Below are 24,327 nucleotides of genomic sequence, written 5' to 3' on the forward strand. Positions count from 1 at the left end.
ATAGAGCATTGTTTTGTTCCGCTGGGTTGAGTTCTAGGTCTGGTTAGTTCATCTGTTGCCTGCTGATATGATTCTGTAAAAGACAAGTGAACTGCTGGATCTTTCAGAACCACAGTAGCAGAGAGAGACAAGACACAAGTGTACCAGAGAGAGACCACAGAGACAGAGAAAAGGAGGACATACAATGGGCATGTGAAGTAAGACCAGAAAGAGAGAGACTGACCAGAGAGAAATCTTTCTTGTAAAGAGAGATTCTGCGGTGAGGTTATCTAGATTAAGGAGAGAGAGACTCGTGTGCCACTATGCCTACACGAAAAGTGTCTTTGCTGGACTTCTTGTCTAGACTGCGTCGCTTGAACGGACAGCGTTGTCTTAAGAAAACGGGACCTAAAAAAATATGTCCTCAACTACTGTAAGTCTCAGTTTACCTTTGGAGACATGTACTGACTTATTTATCACCTTCTCCTTTGTATTTCAACTTTTTTCCACAATTGTAATTTATTTTGAATACAGATATATATATTTTAAAAGTTTTACTCAGTGGACAGTTTGTATTTTTGAAAGGAGAAACGTTTCAAATAAGATTTGAGGCTGCTTGAGTATTATTGTGATCTTGATTATCGGGATTTATTGACATTCTGTATAGATGGCTAATTAGTGTTGTTACAAAAAATATATAAAGGAATTACATCAAAAAAGTCAATGATGCCTATGTTGTCATCTTCCCTGGCTGTAAAGTGGATAAATTAGGACTTGTTTACTCCTGTAGATTGCGAACACTCCAATAAGGCACGGATAGAAAAAAGCTCAATTTAATTCTCCCTCCTTCCTCCTTGTTTTTCCTTCTGTTCTTTCCACTCTTTCTTTCTCAATCCCCTATAATTTTCCTCCTCCACCATCACTCTCTTTCTTCCTTTCTTTTTTACCCCTTCCTCCCCAACCCCCCTCCACCCACTGTCCACCCCCTATGCATCGGTCCGCAATCCATCCCCCTCCCTACCCTCCCTCCTCCCTACCCTCCCTCCTCCCTACCCTCCCCCCTCCGCCCCTCCCTCGGCAGTCCGTTGCTAAGAGACCCAGGTGTGGTGAGCCGCTTGGCGTTGCAGGATGCCAAGATGGCCGCCCTGCTCCCTCCGATTGGCACCGAGGTGTTCCGGCGCTTCTGCCCCGCCTCTCTGGCAGAGATCGAGCGGCGCGCGGCCGAGGAGGCGGCAGAGCAGGAGAGGAAGAAAGCCCAAAACATCGAGGTGGAAGATGAAGACACACACACACACCAGCATGGCACACAGACAGTGCACACACACACCCAAGACCAGATCATACAAATACTGTACTTAAGTACAGTACAAACTACTGTACTTAAGTATACTTTTCTGGTATTTTTCTGGAAAAAAGTAAATAAAATAAAAAACGTCTTGTTTTGAAAACTTTTTGGAAGGTTCCAAAAACATGCAGTTTGTGCACAAACTGTGTATGCGTGTACACAGAGGAGCCAGACGGTGATCTTCAAACACAAGCAACACAAGGACCAGCAAAGGACTGATATTCACAATATTTCCAAATTTTACATCAGAGTCAAAATTATTGCTAATATTCGATATATTGCCCAGCCCCATCCACTGTACTCTATAGTACTCTGCTCTGCTCCAATCTGCTTTAGGATTCTCTGTTCTCTCCTCTCACACTGTTTTCTTTTCGTCTTGAGGTCGCAGAGGAGGACCTGCCTAAGCCAACCAGCGACCTCGAGGCTGGCAAGACCCTCCCCTTCATCTATGGAGACCCGCCCCCTGAGCTTTTCAACACTCCATTGGAGGAACTTGATCCTTACTACCAAGCACAGAAAGTCAGTCAAATAAAAACACATGCACACTCAAACACGTTCACGCTAGGGTTGTTAAAATAATGCGTTCGTTTCTGTTAATTGATTGCAGAAAAAATGATGCGTATTGCGCCCTATGCAAGGTGTTGCTTTGCCCAGTGAATGCAAAATGCACATACAAAAAACTCCCAGATGGAACTGCTGATTGGCAGCCTGGCTGCCAGCCCAACTTAGCCCCGCCCACAAAGTTTTGTGAAAAAATATGCCAGAACAGTAGCTGTTCGGACCAATCAAATTGTCAGGGCGGGCTTTATACGATGATGGACAGATGATCAACAGCAACGTAATCAACTACGTCACCAAAGAGCGCTTGGGTTGAATTCGTTTTCAACAAACAAAATATAACGTTGCTCTGATTGGTTGTAGGTCTATCCAATTCACCGAAGAGGCATTTTTGGGGGGGTTCGGTTGAAACACTCCCCATACTCACAGCCCAACGGAGCGGTTTCAGACTCATATTCTGACTAGAATAGTCAGAATAGAAGAGTATGACAACGTCAGGCTAGCTGATTGGAGCAACGTTCTGTGCAATTCACGATATGCAGTCATCACTTCAGCATATTGCACCAGTCAGGTTAACAACTTCCGGTAGCTTAAAGTAGGAGGAGTTTGGATGATCTTCCCAAAAAGACCATTGACGATGTACATATGATTCTATATTGCTGCCCTTCAAGCAAGAGGGGAAAGGGGTTCAAATTGTACATTTCGAAGTATATAAACAATTATGAAGGTGAAGTTTATCTAACTAACACTGTAAAAGTAGCTAGCTTAGCTATCAGTAGCTAGCTGTCATCGAACGGGTTTGAGCAGTAACATTATCCTAGGCTAGTTATTTTTTTGATAGCTCCTCAGCAATAGGTTAAAACTCTATTTTAGAATTTCCCAATAATAACATGCTTGTTTGAAAGTAGCGAGCACTAACATTAGCCATGTTTATGTTCATTATGATAGTGTTATGTGTGTTCTTACATGTGATTGAGACATAGGATCTACAACAGTTAGCTTTGCAAAACTTGCCTGCACCAGTTTTAAGAGAGCAATAGCTAAGAGTTAACCTGTTCTCGTTATTAAGAGTAATGGAAGTCCTATAGCTGGCCAATTTTATAGCCAATTACAGCAGAAAGGAGTTTTCATACCATGTTGGGTTTGTCTACATGTTCATGTGTGTTTGTGTGTGTGTCTGTTTGTGTGTTTGTGTGTGTGTCTTGTTCCAGACGTTCATCGTGATCACCAAGGGAAACACCATCTTCAGGTTCAATGCGGAGCCTGCCTGCTACATGCTGTCTCCCTTCAGTGTCCTGCGCAGAGCGTCCATTAAGATCCTCATACATTCATATCCTTTACTGTCACAACATGCTGCAAGGTCCTTTCTAACATGTCCTAAGATTCTTTTAGAAATGTCCCGTCATGATTGGCTGAATCCCTGACATACCATGCTGTCATGAATATCTCTTTAGAAACAGTCTATAGATAGTCGTAACATTGTACTGTATGTATGTGTCTATACGTAATGGTAGCATGCTGGTATGCATGTCAAGGTATCATGAGGTATGATAATTATACCTTGAAGTACCTGTGGGTATTTATGAGTGTGTGTGTAGAAGTGGTACAGAACAGTGTCCATATTCTAGCAGTTGGTCTTTAACACCTGAGTAAATTATTCAGCATGTTTATCATGGTGACTATCCTGTCTAACTGCGTCTTCATGACCATGAGCGACCCTCCGGCATGGAGCAAAACTGTGGAGTAAGTCTGCAGATCTACTGTGAAACAGTGAAATATGTCAGTAGACTGGAGGGAGCCTCTTCCTGCCCTCTATCTCTCTTTCTTTCTCCCTACTCTCTTTCCTCACCCCCTCTCCCTCTCTCTGTCCCTCTCTCTGGGTCGTAGGTATGTGTTCACTGGCATCTACACGTTTGAGGCGAGTATCAAGGTGTTGTCTCGGGGCTTCTGTATGGGCAACTTCACATTCCTCAAAGACCCTTGGAACTGGCTGGACTTCATGGTCATAAGCATGGCGTGAGTGTGCACACACACACACACACACATGCACACATGCACATACTCTAGAATGTGTTAGGGTATAACTAAGGTCAAAGGGCAGGATGTTAACAACATCACTAATGTCCACGATGAGTTTACCCTTGCTTTGCCCCCCTCCCTCTCGCTCACTCACCTCAGCCCCTCCAGCCCCCCAGTCCAGCAGCCCCCCAGCCCAGCAGGCCCCCAGCCCAGCAGCCCCCCAGCCCAGTAGGCCCCCAGGTGCCTCCGCCCGAGCGCACATGCAGACAGACAGATAGACAGACATGCAGATAGACAGACATGCAGATAAACAGACAGACAGATAGACAGACATGCAGATAGACAGACATGCAGATAAACAGACAGACAGATAGACAGACATGCAGATAGACAGACATGCAGATAAACAGACAGACAGATAGACAGACATGCAGATAGACAGACATGCAGATAAACAGACAGACAGATAGACAGACATGCAGATAGACAGACATGCAGATAAACAGACAGACATGCAGATAGACATACAGGCAGACAGGCAGATAGATAGACAGGCAGGCAGGCAGGCAGGTAGACAGGCAGATAGACAGACCGGCTAGCCAACAAGCAAGGAGACAGCCAGTCAGGCTGACAGCAATAAAGGTGGACATAAAAAGTTATTTTCTCCCTCCCTCCCTCCCTCCCTCCCTCCCTCCCTCCCTCCCTCCCTCCCTCCCTCCCTCCCTCCCTCCCTCCCTCCCTCCCTCCCTCCCTCCCTCCCTCCCTCCCTCCCTCCCTCCCTCCCTCCCTCCCTCCCTCCCTCCCTCCCTCCCTCCCTGTAAGAGGCAGTATTTCTAATCAGAAGAGAGGTTGTTTCCGATAAGCCCCAGACCCGTGTAATGTCCCTGCTCATTATGGGATGCCTCTTGCTATCTGGGTCCTGTCGGTGCATCAGTGCTGGTACATGACGCCAAGGCTCTAACTAGTTGTCCATATGGTGTGTGTGTGTCTGGGGCCCGGCCCAGCTCACAGATAACGCTGCCATTTGGCCCGACAACTGCACAGTTGGCCTGTTCTAAATATAGCAGCTGTACAACCATATCTTTTACCATAGAAACCCTCAGATCCCCTTGGAGAGTGACAACTCTCATCAGTTTCACATGTCTGGGTGCCCAAGCCCGGCCCCCTGGGCGGGGCCCCCTGGGCGTGGCCCCTCGGGCGTGGCCCCTCGGGCGTGGCCCCTCGGGCGTGGCCCCCTGGGCGGGGCCCCCCTGAGCCTGGCCCCCTGGGCGTGGCCCCTCGGGCGTGGCCCCCTGGGCGGGGCCCCCCTGAGCCTGGCCCCCTGGGCGGGGCCCCCTGGGCGTGGCCCCCTGGGCGGGGCCCCCTGGGCGGGGCCCCCTGGGCGTGGCCTTTTAGCTTTTGGTCAGAGGTTCCTCACAGGTCAGGTGGTGTTTGTGCCGCAGGTATGTCACAGAGTTTGTGGACCTGGGGAACGTGTCGGCTCTCAGGACGTTCCGCGTGCTCCGGGCCCTCAAGACCATCACCGTGATTCCTGGTACGTCCCCAACCCACAATGCATCCCCTGCCTGTAGTCCTGCTGCATGATGGGTAATGAGGCTCCTACACAGGAAGTATAGACAGGAAGTTGGAGTCGATAAACTGCCAATTGAGTTTACTACCTGTTCAAAGCCAAGTTTTACTGACAAAATGTATGTCACTGCTGTCTTTGCACGTGTGTGTGTGTTTGTGTGTGTTTTAGTGTGTCGGTGTGAATGTATATGTGCATGCTTCTTGTGTGTGTATGAGCATCTCTGTGTGCTTCTTTGAGTCTGTTTGTGTGAATATATTCCTTCATTTGTCTGTGTGTGTGTGTGTGTGTGTGTTTGTGTTTGTAACTGTAATGTGTGTGTGTGTGTTAATGTGCCATCCCCAGGTCTGAAGACCATCGTGGGAGCCTTGATCCAGTCTGTGAAGAAGCTGGCAGATGTGATGATCCTCACAGTCTTCTGCCTCAGCGTCTTTGCTCTCGTCGGTCTCCAGCTCTTCATGGGGAACCTGCGACAGAAGTGTGTACTGTGGCCTGCAAACGTGACCACACAGATCACCTACGACCTCGAGGGGAACAACACCTTCAACTACCAGGATTACATCAATAATCACGGTAATATCCACTAGTCACCTCAGGAGGGCAGCACTGTGGAAATAAGCTTGGGAAGTAAGATTTGATTGTTAACGTTTAATATGTCGTTTAAAAGTCTCATTTAGTTCATAGTAATCATCATCATATTGAGTCGTCAATGTTTTCTGGAATAACCTAAAAATAAACCTAATCTAACCTGCCTACGTGTAACCCCAGCTGCCTGGTACGATATTAGCATGGGTCTGTAGAATACTGAAGTGTGTTCTAGCTGTATACTATGTCATGCCCTGTAGAGTTGTTAACTCTAACCATCCTTGTGTGGTGGTTTCTGCTCTCCATGTCTCCAGAGAACTACTACTTCCTGCCTGGAGCTCTAGATCCTCTGCTCTGTGGGAACAGCAGTGATGCAGGGTACCGCACCACCACATGCAGTGGAAGACAGATTATAACAGATTTAAATCAATATATGCAAACATCTACAAATTTATATAAACACGTATATGTAACAAGTATTACAAAAAACTATTGAAAAGAAAAATTCTGGATTAATTCTTTGTTGTTACTCGAAGGAAAAATTACAAAGCAGAGCATATGCATATTTTATAATTAAAAAACAAAGAAAAAAACAAATATTGTACCACAATGTTGTTCACGATCATTGACCACACACTTTTTGTAAAGCTCTCTCTTGGAACTCGCTTTGGATAAAAGCGGCTGCTAAATTAATAAATGTAAATGTACCAAACAACTGTAAGGCGGATGGGTTTGGCACATTTAGAGATAATGTAGAGTGATTGAGCGTCTGAAACAGTTGAACAACACAATCCATTAAATTGTTATGTTGTGTGTGTGTGTGTGTACAGGAATTGTCCTGAAGGGTACGTCTGTCTGAAAGCAGGGAATAACCCAAACTATGGCTACACCAGCTACGACAGCTTCGGATGGGCCTTCCTGGCTCTATTCAGACTCATGACTCAGGACTTCTGGGAGAACCTCTTCATGCTGGTAAGACCCTGTCATGTCATGGTTTGACCTGACTAGATCTCAGATGCATACACACACACACACACACACACACACACACACACACACACACATACAGACAACAATAATATATACCAAGACAATGAGACTATTTAAAGTTGACTTTGTTTGTGTCTGCATATGTGTGTGTGTGTGCGTGTGTGAACGTGTGTGTACGTGTGTGTGTACATGTGTGTACATGTGTGTGTGTACGTGTGTGTGTACGTGTGTGTGTGTGTGTCCAGACTCTGCGAGCAGCAGGGAAGACCTACATGATCTTCTTCGTGGTGATCATCTTCCTGGGCTCCTTCTACCTGATCAATCTGATCCTGGCCGTGGTTGCCATGGCGTACGCAGAGCAGAACGAGGCCACCCTGGCTGAGGCCAAGGAGAAGGAGGAGGAGTACGCTCGCATCATGGAGCAGATCCGGATCAGGAAGGAAACAGAGGTCACTTCAACACATCTGATTGGACCAGCTGGTCTGAGAGCAGCAGGTCTGATTGATGGACTGACGCATCTCTTACGTGTGTGTCTGTGTGTAGCAATTGGCGGAAGCTCAGGAAAGTCAGGACGGTGGAGATAAACCAGTCCATAAACATGATGCCATGGATGGTAAGGTACACACACACACACACGCATCCACCTCCCCCACTCTCTCTCTCTCTCTCTCTCTCTCTCTCTCTCTCTCTCTCTCTCTCTCTCTCTCTCTCCTCCTCACCCACCCACCCTCTCGCTCTCTGTCTCTCTCTCTCTCTCTCTCCAGACTTTGAGCAGGAGCAGCGACCATGCCCTCCATGCTGGTACGCGTTTGCAGATATCTTCTTGAAGTGGGACTGTTGCCCTGCCTGGGTCACCCTGAAGCACTACATGTTGCTTCTGGTCATGGACCCGTTTGTGGACCTGGGCATCACCATCTGTATCGTGCTCAACACCATGTTCATGGCCATGGAACACTACCCCATGACCCCTGAGTTTGACGAGATGCTGTCCATCGGCAACCTGGTAGGAGCTGCTCCATCACCTGGCTGTTTGTATTAAGCTGTGTTGCTTCTACTCCTCGCCTCTCCTCTTCCCTTCTCTCCTCTCCTCTTCTCTTCTCTTCTGTTTTCTTCTCTCCTTGCCTTGCCTTGCCTCTCCTCTCTTCTCCTATCCTCTCTCCTATCCTCTCTTCTCCTCTCTTCTCCTATCCTCGCCTCGCCTCTCTTCTCCTCTCCTCCAGGTGTTTACAGGTATTTCCTCTCCTCCAGGTGTTTACAGGTATCTTCACAGCAGAGATGGTTCTGAAGCTTTTGGCTATGGATCCCTACAACTACTTCCAGGTGGGCTGGAACATCTTCGATAGCATCATCGTCACCATGAGCCTCGTAGAGCTGGGATTGGCCGACGTGGAAGGGCTGTCTGTCCTACGTTCCTTCCGATTGGTTAGTCCTGCCAAATGTACACATACTAATCTGTAAATACACACAGACACAGCCCTGACCATGGCTCTCTGGTCCTTAGATGAGAGTGTTCAAGCTGGCCAAGTCGTGGCCCACCCTCAGCATGCTCATCAAGATCATCGGGAACTCAGTGGGCGCCCTGGGCAACCTGACCCTGGTCCTGGCCATCATCGTGTTCATCTTCGCCGTGGTCGGCATGCAGCTGTTCGGCAAGAGCTACAAGGACTGTGTGTGTAAGATCTCTCTGGACTGTGAGCTGCCGCGATGGCACATGCACGACTTCTTCCACGCCTTCCTGATCATCTTCCGGGTGCTGTGCGGCGAGTGGATAGAGACCATGTGGGAGTGCATGGAGGTGGCCGGCCAGGGCATGTGTCTCATCGTGTTCATGATGGTCATGGTCATCGGGAACCTGGTGGTGAGTAACGGTGCTTCCACAGACAAGGATCTCTAATCGTGCATAAGATGGGATTCACACATCCGGACACATACTCACACTGCACATTGAACACTCCCAGACAAAGATTTTAACTCTACCTGGCTTTGCACACCACTTAAAAATCCCTGGCAATAAGTTATTAACTAAATGTCTCTTATCTTGAGCTGTAACACTCCACTATTTTAATGTTTTAGTATGTTGACTGGTTTGTACTTTTTTTGGTCCTACAATAGATTGTTGGCAGATTCCAGATGATCTAGGATTGAGGTCTGGTGTTGTCTAAAGGACTGAAGCTGTTTTAAAACGTTGTTTAATTGATCATCTGTCCTGCCATGCATTTAATCACAGGGTCAGAAAGAGACATGAATGCCACTTCAATAACACTAATCTACCTAGAAACCACCACTAAACTACAGCTAAACTAGCACTTAACTACCACCAAACTACAGCTAAACTATCACTTAACTACCACTTAACTATCCCGCACTAACACATACACACGCAGGAAGTGTTGAGCATGTTCTAAGGGAGTGTGTCGGTGTGTCATGAATGAACAGGCCTGCCCGTTGACAAGTGTGTCCAGGGTTCATTATATAAGCTGTATATCTGATAGGACAAGCAGGCCGTTCGCTGTGTGGCACGATAATGTTTCCTCTGTAGTTATTCTAGGCAGGAAGAGGAAACAGCTGCTCAGATGAGGTAACACACGAGGAGCCAAACAAACAAGCTATCTGTGTGTGTGTGTGTGTGTGTGTAGATGTGTGTGTGTAGATGTGTGTTTTGTTTGATTGTGTGACCAGATACCGGAGGCTAATAAGGCATTGTGTTTGTTTTCACTAAGCCCCTAGTACAACACCATCATCTATTTATATACTGAGGATTCAGAGCAGCAGACCTGACCTTGGAGTAGCTAGGCTCCCTGGCACAGGTGGCAGAGTGGCACAGACTGTGTGTGTGGGTGTGTGTGTGTGTGTGTGTGTGGTGTGTGTGTGGGTGTGTGTGTGTGTGCACTTGTGTGTAAGGGAAGGGGATGCCCCAATGCCTTGACTGACCAAGTGTTTCTGAGGTCACACAGGTCATAGAACACCATATCCTATTAGACAGCTTGGTTAGGTTCCATGGAAGCTTTAAACAAGTGTATGATCTCTCTCTCATCTGTCTTCTCTTTTCCTCCCTTTCCTCCTTTTTCCTCCTCACCTTTCCTCTCTTCTTACCACCTCACCTCACCTCTTCATTTCCTCTCCTCTCCCCTGCCTCCTCTCCTCTCCTCTCCTCTCCTCTCCTCTCCTCTCCTCTCCTCTCCTCTCCTCTCCTCTCCTCTCCTCTCCTCTCCTCTCCTCTCCTCTCCTCTCCTCTCCTCTCCTCTCCTCTCCTCTCCTCTCCTCTCCCCTCCCCTCCCCTCCCCTCCCCTCTCCTCTCCTCTCCTCTCCTCTCCTCTCCCCTCCCCTCCCCTCCCCTCCCCTGCCTCCCTTCCTCTCTCCTCTCCTCTCCTCTCCTCTCCGTTCCCCTGCCTCCCCTCCCCTCCCCTCCCCTCCCCTCCCCTCCCCTCCCCTCCCCTCCCCTCCCCTCCCCTCCCCTCCTCTCCTCTCCCCTCCCCTCCCCTCCCCTCCCCTCCCCTCCCCTCCCCTCCCCTCCCCTCCCCTCCCCTCCCCTCCCCTCCCCTCCCCTCCCCTGCCTCCCTTCCCCTCTCCTCTCCTCTCCTCTCCTCAGGTGTTGAACCTCTTCCTAGCTCTGCTTCTCAGCTCCTTCAGTGGCTTGGCTTCGTCAGACGAAGACGGAGAGATGAACAACCTCCAGATCGCCGTCGCCAGGATCACCAACGGTATCGATTGGTTGAAAGCCTTCCTCCTCCGCCAGCTTGGTGCCCTGCTGGGGAGGAAGGGGCGCTCGCATGGCAAGGGCGGCGAGGGGGAGGAGGGGGATGAAGACGGGGAGGTGAAGAAGGACCAGATGGCGCTGACCCTGGTGACCTCGGATGACTCAGGGAACTTAACTGTGAAAGTGCCGATCGCCACCGGGGAGTCAGACATCGACAACCTGGATGACGATGATGAAAGCTCAGAGGGAGACGAGGAAGGCACGATACAGGATATCAAAGTGAGACCACGTTTGTCCAGATGCTTCCTTCCTTTGACTAGTCTGTCTTGATTAGATTGACAGATAGGGGGGGAAGGGGCTTAGGGTGAGGCTGGGGCTGTGGATACGAGACAGAGAGGCTGGAGCTGGGAGTGAGGCTGCGGCTGAGGGTGAGGCTGGGGCTGAGGGTGAGGCTGGGGCTGGGAGTGAGGCTGGGGCTGAGGGTGAGGCTGGGTCTGGTCTGGGGCTGTGGATAGGGGGCAGAGAGGCTGGGGCTGGGAGTGTTGGAGAGGTTGAGTAACCTGGGGTCCTGAGAGAGATCAGGTTGCCTGATTCACATGATGGCTCCTCTTACAGCTAAACCTCTGGCATTTCAACCCCTCCACCCCCTCCACTACACGTCTGGTGTGTGTGTGTGTGCACGTGTATGTGGGTGTGTGCGTGTTTCAGACTGAGATGTGATTGGTGACTGTCTAAGACAGACTGCAGCTTCAGAGAAACTCAGACACCTACAGGACCGTACATCATATCTACTGTATACTATCATTAGTATACCTATGCATGTTTGTGTTCGTGCACGCGTTTATCAGAATGTGCATGTGTCACATGCACATATATGACACATGAAGACTGATACCAGCTCTGTTCTGTCAGTCGTGTAAGACAGCTGTCTGTGCAGGACACTATGCTGTCCGTACTCCAGAACATGCTTCATGTTTGAGAATCTTTAGATCATTTAAGAATTGAAATATACCGGTCCTGTCCTCTTCTCTCCTGTCCCACATTTTACATTTAGTAGTCGCTCCTTTCCAGAGCTACTTACAGTTAGTACAGGGACATTCTCCCCATGGCAAGTAGGGTGAAGTGCCTTGCCCAAGGACACAATGTCATTTTGCACGGCCGGGAATCGAACCGGCAACCTTCTGATTAATAGCCCGATTCCCACACCGTTCAGCCACCTGACCCCCTGTCTTCCAGTTGAAGGAGTTGGGAGGGGATGACTCATCAGCCTGCAGCACGGTGGACAACCCTCCTGAGGTGGAGGAGGAGGAGCTGGAGGAGGAGCCAGACGCCAGCCTGCCCGTTGACTGCTACAGCGAGAGTAAGACTGAGGATCTTGTCTTGAAACAGTCAGCATCATCAGCTTTGGTCTTCTTTCAACCTTCTCCCTTCCTCCATTCCTCTCTTTTCCATCTCCTTCTTCTCCTCCCTCCTCCTCCCCCTCCCCCTCCCTCTCCTCCCCCTCCCTCCCTCCCCTCCTCCTCCTCCTCCCCCTCCCTCTCCTCCTCCTCCCCCTCCCTCCCCTCCTCCTCCTCCCCCTCCCTCTCCTCCTCCTCCTCCTCCTCCTCCTCCTCCTCCTCCTCCTCCTCCTCCTCCTCCTCCTCCTCCCCCTCCCTCTCCTCCCCCTCCTCCTCCCCCTCCCTCCCTCCCTTCCTCCTCCTCCTCCTCCTCCTCCTCCTCCTCCTCCTCCTCCTCCTCCTCCTCCTCCTCCTCCTCCTCCTCCTCCTCCCCCTCCCTCTCCTCCCCCTCCTCCCTCCCCTCCCACCCCTCCTCCCCCTCCCTCTCCTCCTCCTCCCCCTCCCTCCCCTCCTCCTCCTCCCCCTCCCTCTCCTCCTCCTCCTCCTCCTCCTCCTCCTCCTCCTCCTCCCCCTCCCACCCCTCCTCCTCCTCCCCCTCCCTCTCCTCCTCCTCCCCTCCTCCTCCTCCCCCCCTCCCTCTCCTCCTCCCTGGCAGGTTGCATAAGGCGGTGTCCATGTCTAGACCAGGACATCACTACAAGCTTTGGAAAACGCTGGTGGAACTTCAGGAAAACCTGTTTTACCATTGTGGAGCATAACTACTTTGAGACCTTTATCATCTTCATGATTCTTCTCAGCAGTGGAGCCCTGGTGAGAGATGAACACCCACCATGCTGGTCTGAAACCAACCACACACAAACTAATCACTGAGGAAAAAGACTAACTGTTTTCAGAAACAACATTTACTCTGACTAAAAACACTGAACTACCCACAAGGTCTTGCACCACAACAGCTATGTCAACTTTCCCTCTCCTCTCCTCTCCTCTCCTCTCCTCTCCTCTCCTCTCCTCTCCTCTCCTCTCCTCTCCTCTCCTCTCCTCTCCTCTCCTCTCCCTCCCTCCCTCCCTCCCTCCCTCCCTCCCTCCCTCCCTCCCTCCCTCCCTCCCTCCCTCCCTCCCTCCCTCCCTCCCTCCCTCCCTCCCTCCCCTCCCCCCTCCTCTCCTTCCCTCTCCTCTCCTCTCCTCTCCTTCCCCCTCCTCTCCTCTCCTCCCCCCTCCTCTCCTCTCCTCCCTCCTCCTCTCCTTCCCTCTCCTCTCCTCCCCCCTCCTCTCCTCTCCTTCCCTCTCCTCCTCCCCCCTCCTCTCCTCTCCTCCCCCCTCCTCTCCTCTCCTCCCCCCTCCTCTCCTCCCCCCTCCTCTCCTCTCCTCTCCTTCCCTCTCCTCCCCCCTCCTCTCCTTCCCTCTCCTCCCCCCTCCTCTCCTCTCCTCCCCCCTCCTCTCCTCTCCTCTCCTCCCCCCTCCTCTCCTCTCCTCCCCCCTCCTCTCCTCTCCTCTCCTCTCCTTCCCTCTCCTCCCCCCTCCTCTTCTTCCCTCTCCTCCCCCCTCCTCTTCTCTCCTCCCCCCTCCTCTCCTCTCCTCCCCCCTCCTCTCCTCTCCTCTCCTCCCAACCCCTCCCCTCTCCTCTCCTTCCCTCTCCTCCCCCCTCCTCTCCTCTCCTCCCACCTCCTCTCCTCCCCCCTCCTCTCCTCTCCTTCCCTCTGCTTTTTTCTTTTCTCTTCTCTCCACAGGCGTTTGAGGACATCTACATTGAGCAGCGTCGTGTCATTAAGACCATCCTGGAGTATGCTGACCAGATCTTCACCTACGTCTTCATCATTGAGATGATCCTGAAGTGGGTGGCCTACGGCTTCCAGACGTACTTCACCAACGCCTGGTGCTGGCTCGACTTCCTCATTGTGGACGTAAGGAAACAGATGATCTACTACTTCCTGTCGTTGCACTTACTGGACGTAAACAACTTCCTGTCGTTGCACTTACTGGACGTAAACAACTTCCTGTCGTTGCACTTACTGGATGTAAACAACTTCCTGTTGTTGTCTGACTGTCCCCTAGGTGTCGCTGATCAGTCTGACGGCTAACCTGCTGGGCTACTCTGAGCTGGGGCCAATCAAGTCCCTGAGGACTCTCAGGGCCCTGCGGCCCCTTAGGGCCCTCTCTCGCTTCGAGGGAATGAGGGTGAGCTTGGCGTATGACCAAAGGTCAAAGGTCATATATTTACCAGCCATGTATTGCTGTCTTATATTGACCAGAATGTATGTGTATGTTTGTGCGTCTATGGGTGTGTGTGTGTGTGTGTGCAGGTGGTAGTGAACGCGCTGGTGGGGGCCATCCCCTCCATCTTCAACGTGATGCTGGTGTGTCTCATCTTCTGGCTCATCTTCAGCATCATGGGGGTCAACCTGTTTGCTGGGAAGTTCTACTACTGCTTCAACACCACCTCTGAGGAGATGTTCAGCTCGGACGTGGTCAATAACAAATCTGACTGTCTGTCTCTGATAGAAGACAACCACACTGACGTCAGGTGGATGAACCTTAAGGTCAACTTCGACAGTGTGGGAATGGGGTACCTGTCACTGTTTCAGGTGGTAAGTACTGGAGACACACACACACACACACACACACACACACAGAAACACACACAGAAACACACACAGAAACACACAGAAACTTCTACAAATCTACAAATTCACACATACTCCACATGTATATCCCCCCCTGCACACACACACACACGCACACATCCCTTCACACTACAGCATGTTGTTGAACTGGAAGCAGCAGACATAGAAGCAGCAGTCATAGAAACAGCAGTCATAGAAGCAGCAGTCATAGAAGCAGCAGTCATAGAAGCAGCAGTCATAGAAGCAGCAGTCATAGAAGCAGCAGTCATAGAAGCAGCAGTCATAGAAGCAGCAGTCATAGAAGCAGCAGTCATGGAAGCAGCAGTCATGGAAGCAGCAGTCATGGAAGCAGCAGTCATGGAAGCAGCAGTCATGGAAGCAGCAGTCATGGAAGCAGCAGTCATAGAAGCAGCAGTCATAGAAGCAGCAGTCATAGAAACAGCAGTCATAGAAGCAGCAGTCATAGAAGCAGCAGTCATAGAAGCAGCAGTCATGGAAGCAGCAGTCATAGAAGCAGCAGTCATAGAAGCAGCAGTCATAGAAGCAGCAGTCATGGAAGCAGCAGTCATAGAAGCAGCAGTCATAGAAGCAGCAGTCATAGAAGCAGCAGTCATAGAAGCAGCAGTCATGGAAGCAGCAGTCATAGAAGCAGCAGTCATGGAAGCAGCAGTCATAGAAGCAGCAGTCATAGAAGCAGCAGTCATAGAAGCAGCAGTCATGGAAGCAGCAGTCGTAGAAGCAGCAGTCGTAGAAGCAGCAGTCGTAGAAGCAGCAGTCGTAGAAGCAGCAGTCGTAGAAGCAGCAGTCATAGAAGCAGCAGTCATAGAAGCAGCAGTCATAGAAGCAGCAGTCATAGAAGCAGCAGTCATAGAAGCAGCAGTCATAGAAGCAGCAGTCATAGGAGCAGCAGTCATAGAAGCAGCAGTCATAGAAGCAGCAGTCATGGAAGCAGCAGTCATAGAAGCAGCAGTCATAGAAGCAGCAGTCATGGAAGCAGCAGTCATAGAAGCAGCAGTCATGGAAGCAGCAGTCATGGAAGCAGCAGTCATGGAAGCAGCAGTCATGGAAGCAGCAGTCATGGAAGCAGCAGTCATGGAAGCAGCAGTCATGGAAGCAGCAGTCATGGAAGCAGCAGTCATAGAAGCAGCAGTCATGGAAGCAGCAGTCATAGAAGCAGCAGTCATAGAAGCAGCAGTCATAGAAACAGCAGTCATAGAAGCAGCAGTCATGGAAGCAGCAGTCATGGAAGCAGCAGTCATGGAAGCAGCAGTCATAGAAGCAGCAGTCATAGAAGCAGCAGTCATGGAAGCAGCAGTCATGGAAGCAGCAGTCATGGAAGCAGCAGTCATGGAAGCAGCAGTCATGGAAGCAGCAGTCATGGAAGCAGCAGTCATAGAAGCAGCAGTCATAGAAGCAGCAGTCGTAGAAGCAGCAGTCATAGAAGCAGCAGTCATAGAAGCAGCAGTCGTAGAAGCAGCAGTCATAGAAGCAGCAGTCATAGAAGCAGCAGTCATGGAAGCGTGTTTGTGTTTCAGGCCACGTTTAAAGGCTGGATGGACATCATGTATGGGGCGGTAGACTCCCGCAATGTGAGTCGCCATGTCTCAGAACACGCTCGCAACCACACCATCCTCATCATGTTTGTTTTGATCAAAACGCCACAATGTGGTGGCCATCTACCTTTAGTAGATGTTTGTTGTCGACGCTGTTGTTGTTTACTGTTGTTGTTGTTGCTGTTGTTGTTGTGATGTGTTCCGTCCAGGTGGAGGACCAGCCGGTGTACGAGGCCAACCTCTACATGTATGTCTACTTTGTGATCTTCATCATCTTCGGCTCTTTCTTCACCCTCAATCTCTTCATCGGTGTCATCATCGACAACTTCAACCAGCAGAAAGCTAAGATAAGTCGACTCCCTGGAAGATGTTAATATATCAACATCTCCTGAAAGACACTGACGCATTGGGCTTCACTGACTTTACTGAAAAGGACAACCTTCCTTGATATCCCGTTAATAATGCACTTTTTATGGTGTGAATATGTCAAGCGGATTGGGGGTGATGCTAACCGAGTGTGTGTGTTTCTGTACTTTGGAGGGAAAGATATCTTCATGACTGAGGAGCAGAAGAAGTACTACAACGCCATGAAGAAGCTGGGATCCAAGAAGCCCCAGAAGCCCATTCCCCGACCCCTTGTAGGTTGCCCCTCTCTCCCCTGGTAGGCTGTCCCCTCTCTCCCCTGGTAGGCTGTCCCCTCTCTCCCCTGGTAGGCTGTCCCCTCTCCCCTGGTAGGCTGTCCCCTCTCCCCTGGTAGGCTGTCCCCTCTCTCCCCTGGTAGGCTGTCCCCTCTCTCCCCTGGTAGGCTGTCCCCTCTCCCCTGGTAGGCTGTCCCCTCTCCCCTGGTAGGCTGTCCCCTCTCTCCCCTGGTAGGCTGTCCCCTCTCTCCCCTGGTAGGCTGTCCCCTCTCCCCTGGTAGGCTGTCCCCTCTCCCCTGGTAGGCTGTCCCCTCTCTCCCCTGGTAGGCTGTCCCCTCTCTCCCCTGGTAGGCTGTCCCCTCTCTCCCCTGGTAGGCTGTCCCCTCTCCCCTGGTAGGCTGTCCCCTCTCTCCCCTGGTAGGCTGTCCCCTCTCCCCTGGTAGGCTGTCCCCTCTCCCCTGGTAGGCTGTCCCCTCTCTCCCCTGGTAGGCTGTCCCCTCTCTCCCCTGGTAGGCTGTCCCCTCTCCCCTGGTAGGCTGTCCCCTCTCTCCCCTGGTAGGCTGTCCCCTCTCTCCCCTGGTAGGCTGTCCCCTCTCTCCCCTGGTAGGCAGCCCCCCTCTCCCCTGGTAGGCTGTCCCCTCTCCCCTGGTAGGCTGTCCCCTCTCTCCCCTGGTAGGCTGCCCCCCTCTCCCCTGGTAGGCTGTCCCCTCTCTCCCCTGGTAGGCTGTCCCCTCTCTCCCCTGGTAGGCTGTCCCCTCTCTCCCCTGGTAGGCTGTCCCCTCTCTCCCCTGGTAGGCTGTCCCCTCTCTCCCCTGGTAGGCAGCCCCCCTCTCCCCTGGTAGGCTGTCCCCTCTCCCCTGGTAGGCTGTCCCCTCTCTCCCCTGGTAGGCTGCCCCCCTCTCCCCTGGTAGGCTGTCCCCTCTCTCCCCTGGTAGGCTGTCCCCTCTCTCCCCTGGTAGGCTGTCCCCTCTCTCCCCTGGTAGGCTGTCCCCTCTCCCCTGGTAGGCAGCCCCCCTCTCCCCTGGTAGGCTGTCCCCTCTCCCCTGGTAGGCAGCCCCCCTCTCCCCTGGTAGGCTGTCCCCTCTCCCCTGGTAGGCAGCCCCCCTCTCCCCTGGTAGGCTGTCCCCTCTCCCCTGGTAGGCAGCCCCCCTCTCCCCTGGTAGGCTGTCCCCTCTCTCCCCTGGTAGGCTGTCCCCTCTCCCCTGGTAGGCTGCCCCTTCACCCCTGCTCTCTAGTACCACCTGGTGTACTGGTCAAAGCCAGTATTTGGGTGATTGAGCTTTTGCCATAGAGATGTGCGTAAGCATGATAGAAATTACAGATAAATTGAACCGTTAATTCAAACATCTAGCTAAACCCTGGAGCTGCATCTGACCCTGTTACTGTAGCAATAAAGTTATATGATGATTGTAAAGTCATGTTGAGATTTGCTGTGTGACTTCCCCTTGGTTCTGTCGCTCGTTCCTAGAACTGTTTCCAAGGCCTGGTGTTTGACCTGGTGAACAAGCAGTTCTTCGACATCTTCATCATGGTTCTGATCTGCCTCAACATGGTGACCATGATGGTGGAAACAGATGATCAGAGCAAAGAGAAGGATGAGATCCTGTTCCTAATCAACCTGGTGTTCATCATTGTCTTCACGGCAGAGTGCATGTTGAAGATGATAGCGCTTAGGCACCATTACTTCTCTGTGGGATGGAACATCTTTGACTTTGTGGTGGTCATCCTCTCCATTACAGGTGCGTACGCGCCCAGACTAGGAGAGAGAGAAAACAGAATTGCGTGGTCATATTTATTGTATTCCACTACAATGAGAAGCAGTTTTAGAGTGTCTTGAAAAAATACAATCTAAATCGTATAGTAGTTTCCTCCTCGCTTCTGGTTCAACTTGTTTCCACTCCACTCCCCGTCTCTCTCCCCCCGTCTTCACCCCAGGGATCATGTTAGCTGACCTCATCGAGAAGTACTTTGTCTCTCCCACTCTGTTCCGTGTCATCCGATTGGCCAGGATCGGCCGCGTCCTCCGCCTCATCCGCGGCGCCAAAGGCATCCGCACCCTCCTCTTCGCCCTGATGATGTCACTTCCCGCGCTCTTCAACATCGGCCTGCTCCTCTTCCTGATCATGTTCATCTTCTCCATCTTCGGCATGTCCAACTTCGCCTACGTCAAAAAAGAGGCGGGCATCGACGACATGTTCAACTTCGAAACGTTCGGCAACAGCATCATCTGCCTGTTCATGATCACCACGTCTGCCGGCTGGGACGGCCTCCTGTCACCCATCATGAACAGCCGGCCGCCTGACTGCGACCCTGACGTGGAGAACCCCGGCACGGACGTGCGGGGGGACTGCGGCAGCCCCGGCGTGGGCATCATGTTCTTCTGCAGCTATGTGGTCATGTCCTTTCTGGTGGTGGTAAACATGTACATCGCCATTATCCTGGAGAACTTCAACGTGGCCACGGAGGAGAGCGGAGATCCGCTGTGCGAGGACGACTTTGAGATGTTCTACGAGACCTGGGAGAAGTTCGACCCGAAGGCCACGCAGTTCATCAACTACAGCGAGCTGTCGACCTTCTGCGACACGCTGCTGGATCCACTCAGGATCCCCAAACCCAACACCATCAAGCTGATCACCATGAACCTGCCTCTGGTGCCTGGAGACAAGATCCACTGTCTGGATATACTGCTGGCCCTGACTGCTGAGGTGAGTGGGGGGGGGTATTTGAATGTAAAATATTCTTCATTGTAACTGTTTCCTGTCATCTTTAACTGTTGACGAATTTGGGACATATTATATCATATTGTAAATATATATATATTTTTACAATAATTCTATGTTAGACAGTTTTTTTTACAGCGTGAGCTGTGAGCAAATGTGCCTGTTTTGTCCATGCATTCATATAATCTAGTGTTGTGTCTAGGTGCTGGGTGACTCAGGAGGGATGGACGGCCTGAAGGCCAGCATGGAGGAGAAGTTCATGGCCAATAACCCGTCCAAGGTGTCCTACGAGCCAATCAGCAGCACCCTGAAGAGGAAGCAGGAAGAGGTGGCAGCGTCGGTCATCCAGCGGGCCTATAGGAAGCACCTCCTGGTGCGCACCGTCAAACACGCATCATACAAGTTCCGAGTGAAGCAGGAGCTGACCCAGGCGGGCGAGGAACCCCCGGAGACAGAGGGTCTGATCTTCACCAGGATCAGCGAGCTGTACGGAAGCCAGGAGGGGAGGCAGGGCCTGGGGGAGCCCTCAGGGAGGAAGCCTGAGGCTACGGGGGTGAATGTGGTCTCCAGGAAGACGGGGGGCGCTGGTGAGCTCCGTCCCCGTGTGAAGATGCAGAGCGAGGTGCTGCTCCACTCAGCCCCCATCTTCATACCAGACTCTGTACGCAGTGAGGACCTGAAGGAGTCAATCGTATAAGAACTAACACGCTAACAAGATATTAACAACAAGCTAACACCCCTGACAGCTGGTCTCCCTTAAGGAAGCTGTCCATGGCCTCTGGCATGACTTCCTGACCATGTTAAGATCACTACGGTTTGACCCTGTGTTCAACTCAACATGACTGAGCCCATATGCTGTCTCAGAGACTCCAGACAGGAAGCTACTAATGTAGCAGTCAATCAAATTGATGTTTTTGATGCCCTACAAGGATTGTCAATGCCAAGGCCAACCAAAGAGCATTCTGGGTAAGACCATAGAGCTCAGATCTACTGGTGCTCCATGGGGCTTGGTGCGCTGGTTGTGATTTAGACCTGTGGTTCTGATAACGTTTACTATCAGAGGTGACCTTTCTCCCCGCCATGCTGATATGGCGTCTTTCTAAAGTTTTTTTTAATACAGGTTTTTTTTAATCCTTTAGAAGGAGCCATTTCTGATTTTTTTTTTCATGCTGTCAAAAGTATCAAGTAACATCAGATGAACATAATTCACAAGTCTGTTTAAACTTTTTGCTTTTCTTAGCAATGGAGTTCTACAGTACATTAAATAATTGTTGCAACCGGAGTTTGGTAACGGAAGTTGTCTTCCACAAGTAGAAACTTTTATTATTTTTTTTATGAAAACTGATTTATTGAAATGTTTCTTGGTTTCTTAATTAATTTTAATACAATTTATTTTGAAGTATAACATTTGATTTAGAAGGAAAATTATGATTGATTTCCTAATTTCATTTTAGCAGGTGATTTATTGTTTTGCTATTTGATCTCAGTGCCTTAAGATGAGTCAAATTCTGTGAAATCCAGATTGATATTGCACTCCTCATTACTGTTGAAATGTTTTTGTAGAAACAGTCATAGATAGATCAAACATCTACATTTGGAATTTGAATACTTAAGCTATTTCAGCAAACACCTTTGAGTGCCTTAGTGTGTTCTCTAAGAACACATATAATTGTTTATAAGACATCAAATACCAGTATATGATTTCATGTCATTTGTATCTACGTACTAACAATCTGCAATGTAATTTCTTTTTTTCTTTTTTTATTGGGTATTGTTGTTTTTTTTCTTGCTGCAATTAAAAGGCTCGATGCTTTGAATGTTCTGTCCTGGGCATTGCTGTAGTGAATCTAAGCAGCTTCTGACCTCCACTTCTGTACAAACTACACAAGTCCACCCCTCTCTGTCTCTCCCACCAGTAGATGAAATACATGCTCCAAGTCTTAACTTGATCCTGTCTTAGTAGCGATGGTATTATTTTGGATACCACACACCTGAGGTCAAGGCCCTTCTTGAAGGCAAGTGAGTTAATGTTGATGTGTCACTATCATGTCCCCAATGTGCTCATCTACACATACAACCTCACGTTTGTACCAAACATTTATAAAAATACAACTCAAAGGAATTCAACATTTATGATGATCTATCTGGAAAATCAGAAACACTTTTGCATCTACGGTAGGAGTGGGGGGGCAGAATTATATCCCTATAATACCTCATCTCCTCAGACACCAGCCCTCTACTGTAAACATCTGTACATGTAAACAACTGTTCAAAATTTTACTAAATCATGTTGCAGTGCAGGGGGCCTAAGGAAGTGAAGTCTCGTAGTAATACTGTCCCCTAGTAATACTGTCTCCTAGTCATACTGTCTCCTAGTAATACTGTCTCCCAGTCATACTGTCTCCTAATAATACTGTCTCCTAGTAATACTGTCTCCTAGTCATACTGTCTCCTAGTAATACTGTCTCCCAGTCATACTGTCTCCTAATAATACTGTCTCCTAATAATACTGTCTCCCAGTCATACTGTCTCGTAGTCATACTGTTTCCTAGTCATACTGTCTCCTAGTAATACTGTCTCCCAGTCATACTGTCTCCTAGTAATACTGTCTACTAGTCATAATGTCTCCTAGTAATACTGTCTCCCAGTCATACTGTCTCCTAATAATACTGTCTCCTAATAATACTGTCTCCCAGTCATACTGTCTCCTAGTCATACTGTCTCCTAGTCATACTGTCTCCTAGTAATACTGTCTCCCAGTCATACTGTCTCCTAGTAATACTGTCTACTAGTCATACTGTCTCCTAGTAATACTGTCTCCCAGTCATACTGTCTCCTAATAATACTGTCTCCTAATAATACTGTCTCCCAGTCATACTGTCTCCTAGTCATACTGTCTCCTAGTCATACTGTCTCCTAGTAATACTGTCTCCCAGTCATACTGTCTCCTAGTAATACTGTCTACTAGTCATACTGTCTCCTAGTAATACTGTCTCCCAGTCATACTGTCTCCTAGTCATACTGTCTCCCAGTCATACTGTCTCCTTGTCATACTGTCTCCTAATAATACTGTCTCCTAATAATACTGTCTCCTAGTCATACTGTCTCCTAATAATACTGTCTCCTAATAATACTGTCTCCTAGTAACCTTGTCTCGTGGTGTCACAGCATGCAGAGCCTCTCATCAGGTTGAGCTACGAAGACACTGGCATGAGCTCAACGTATTGACTGAATGTTGTTTATGTTAAGTGTGTGTTTGTGTGGTGGCTTTGGGTTTAAAGAAAGATAAAATCCGCTCTACTCTTGTGAGGCAGTAGGCCCCCTGACCCCAGATGCTCTACTCTTGTGAGGCAGTAGGCCCCCTGACTCCAGATGCTCTACTCTTGTGAGGCAGTAGGCCCCCTGACTCCAGATGCTCTACTCTTGTGAGGCAGTAGGCCACCTGACCCCAGATGCTCTACTCTTGTGAGGCAGTAGGCCACCTGACCCCAGATGCTCTACTCTTGTGAGGCAGTAGGCCACCTGACCCAGACGTTAGGATGCACACAGGCTGGCTTCTTAGTTTGTTGTGTTTTGATTGGAATAAGATGACTTGCACACACAGATTCACATTTTTAATCAGACCTAAATGAATCTTTAATTAAACCAGTGTTTTAATCATTGCAAGGGCTGTTGATATGAATGGAGGAACTATGTTTATTTTTGTACATCTTCCAGTATTCGTGCCACACCGAAGATGATGCATGTTAAAGGAACAGTACACACATTCATCAGCACTGTGTACGGTTTGACTCAAATTTTGCATTAAAATGATTTTTTTTTCAATTTTAGTATTTTCGATGTGCCGCGCCAGTGTGGGGGTAGGGGTTCCTAAAACTGTGTGTGTGTTAGCTGTATATCTCCAACGCATAGTAATGGTTTTGACCCTTTTTGTAGGTTTATTTCTTTGTATTGTCAATATTATAAAGCATATTCCTGTAATAAAATGTAAATGCGTACATAAAAATGTCCCAATTAACCGTGTGTGTATATTGTATCATTCACAGTATACATATTTATGTGTGTGAATATATATATATATATATATATATATATCCGCCTCACTCTCCAGGGTCCAGATAGGAAAAATTCAGGATGCTCAAATTCGAATGGTGAAATTCAAATAAAAAAATGTTTAGCTGAAATGGTTTGAGCCCCAAAAAATCATATTGCAACGTTCGGGATGCCATGGTATTCCTGACCAGACCAGAAGTTTTTTAGATTTTTGGGGGGGAAAATATTTGTTCAACATTTCGAAACTCTTTATTCACACACAACCCGACACAAAAAGGTTTCTAGTTTTTTTTTAATCTAAAATATTTCTGAAACCTTTCAACATTGCAACATCTGGGATCCCAAGTTATTGCTTGCCTCAGACCGGACCCTCTCCACAGACGCCAGGCTGTGATGTCTGCTGTCTGACTGACCTGCATGTCTGACTGCCTGCAGCTACACCTGGATGAGAGGGACCTGAGGAGGTCTGCAGTTGGACCCTCCTCAGGGAAGTGAGATAGTTTGATTGCATTCAGGCTCGATTCCCTCACCCATCCTTGGTATCCCAGATGTTGCAATCAGATTTCTTTTCGGCTCCCATTTTTTGAGTTAAATTTTTTTTATCTGAATTTCATAATTCAAATTTGAGCAGCCTGATTTTTGTTTGTATTTGAATTTCTGAACCT

At 49.5% G+C, this 24,327-nt stretch overlaps 1 protein-coding gene across 1 annotated transcript; it reads left to right on the forward strand.

Annotated features, from left to right (window-relative positions):
* The first annotated feature begins 43 nt into the window (after positions 1 to 43).
* On the forward strand, positions 44 to 23,627 carry scn4ab (sodium channel, voltage-gated, type IV, alpha, b). Its single transcript, XM_084678634.1, has 27 exons — positions 44 to 412; positions 1,061 to 1,247; positions 1,706 to 1,843; positions 3,094 to 3,212; positions 3,536 to 3,625; positions 3,770 to 3,898; positions 5,344 to 5,435; positions 5,814 to 6,041; positions 6,368 to 6,431; positions 6,884 to 7,025; positions 7,289 to 7,492; positions 7,587 to 7,656; positions 7,808 to 8,046; positions 8,292 to 8,465; positions 8,545 to 8,901; positions 10,633 to 11,019; positions 11,977 to 12,100; positions 12,733 to 12,887; positions 13,805 to 13,978; positions 14,130 to 14,252; positions 14,378 to 14,662; positions 16,234 to 16,287; positions 16,461 to 16,598; positions 16,785 to 16,889; positions 18,358 to 18,628; positions 18,825 to 19,594; positions 19,812 to 23,627. The coding sequence occupies exons 1-27, from the start codon at positions 303 to 305 to the stop codon at positions 20,304 to 20,306; spliced, it is 5,424 nt and encodes a 1,807-aa protein (XP_084534760.1). The 5' UTR covers positions 44 to 302; the 3' UTR covers positions 20,307 to 23,627.
* Positions 23,628 to 24,327: the final 700 nt, after the last annotated feature.

Source organism: Hypomesus nipponensis, chromosome 17 (assembly GCF_054491055.1).
Source record: "Hypomesus nipponensis isolate SF chromosome 17, ASM5449105v1, whole genome shotgun sequence".
Lineage (NCBI taxonomy): Eukaryota > Metazoa > Chordata > Actinopteri > Osmeriformes > Osmeridae > Hypomesus > Hypomesus nipponensis.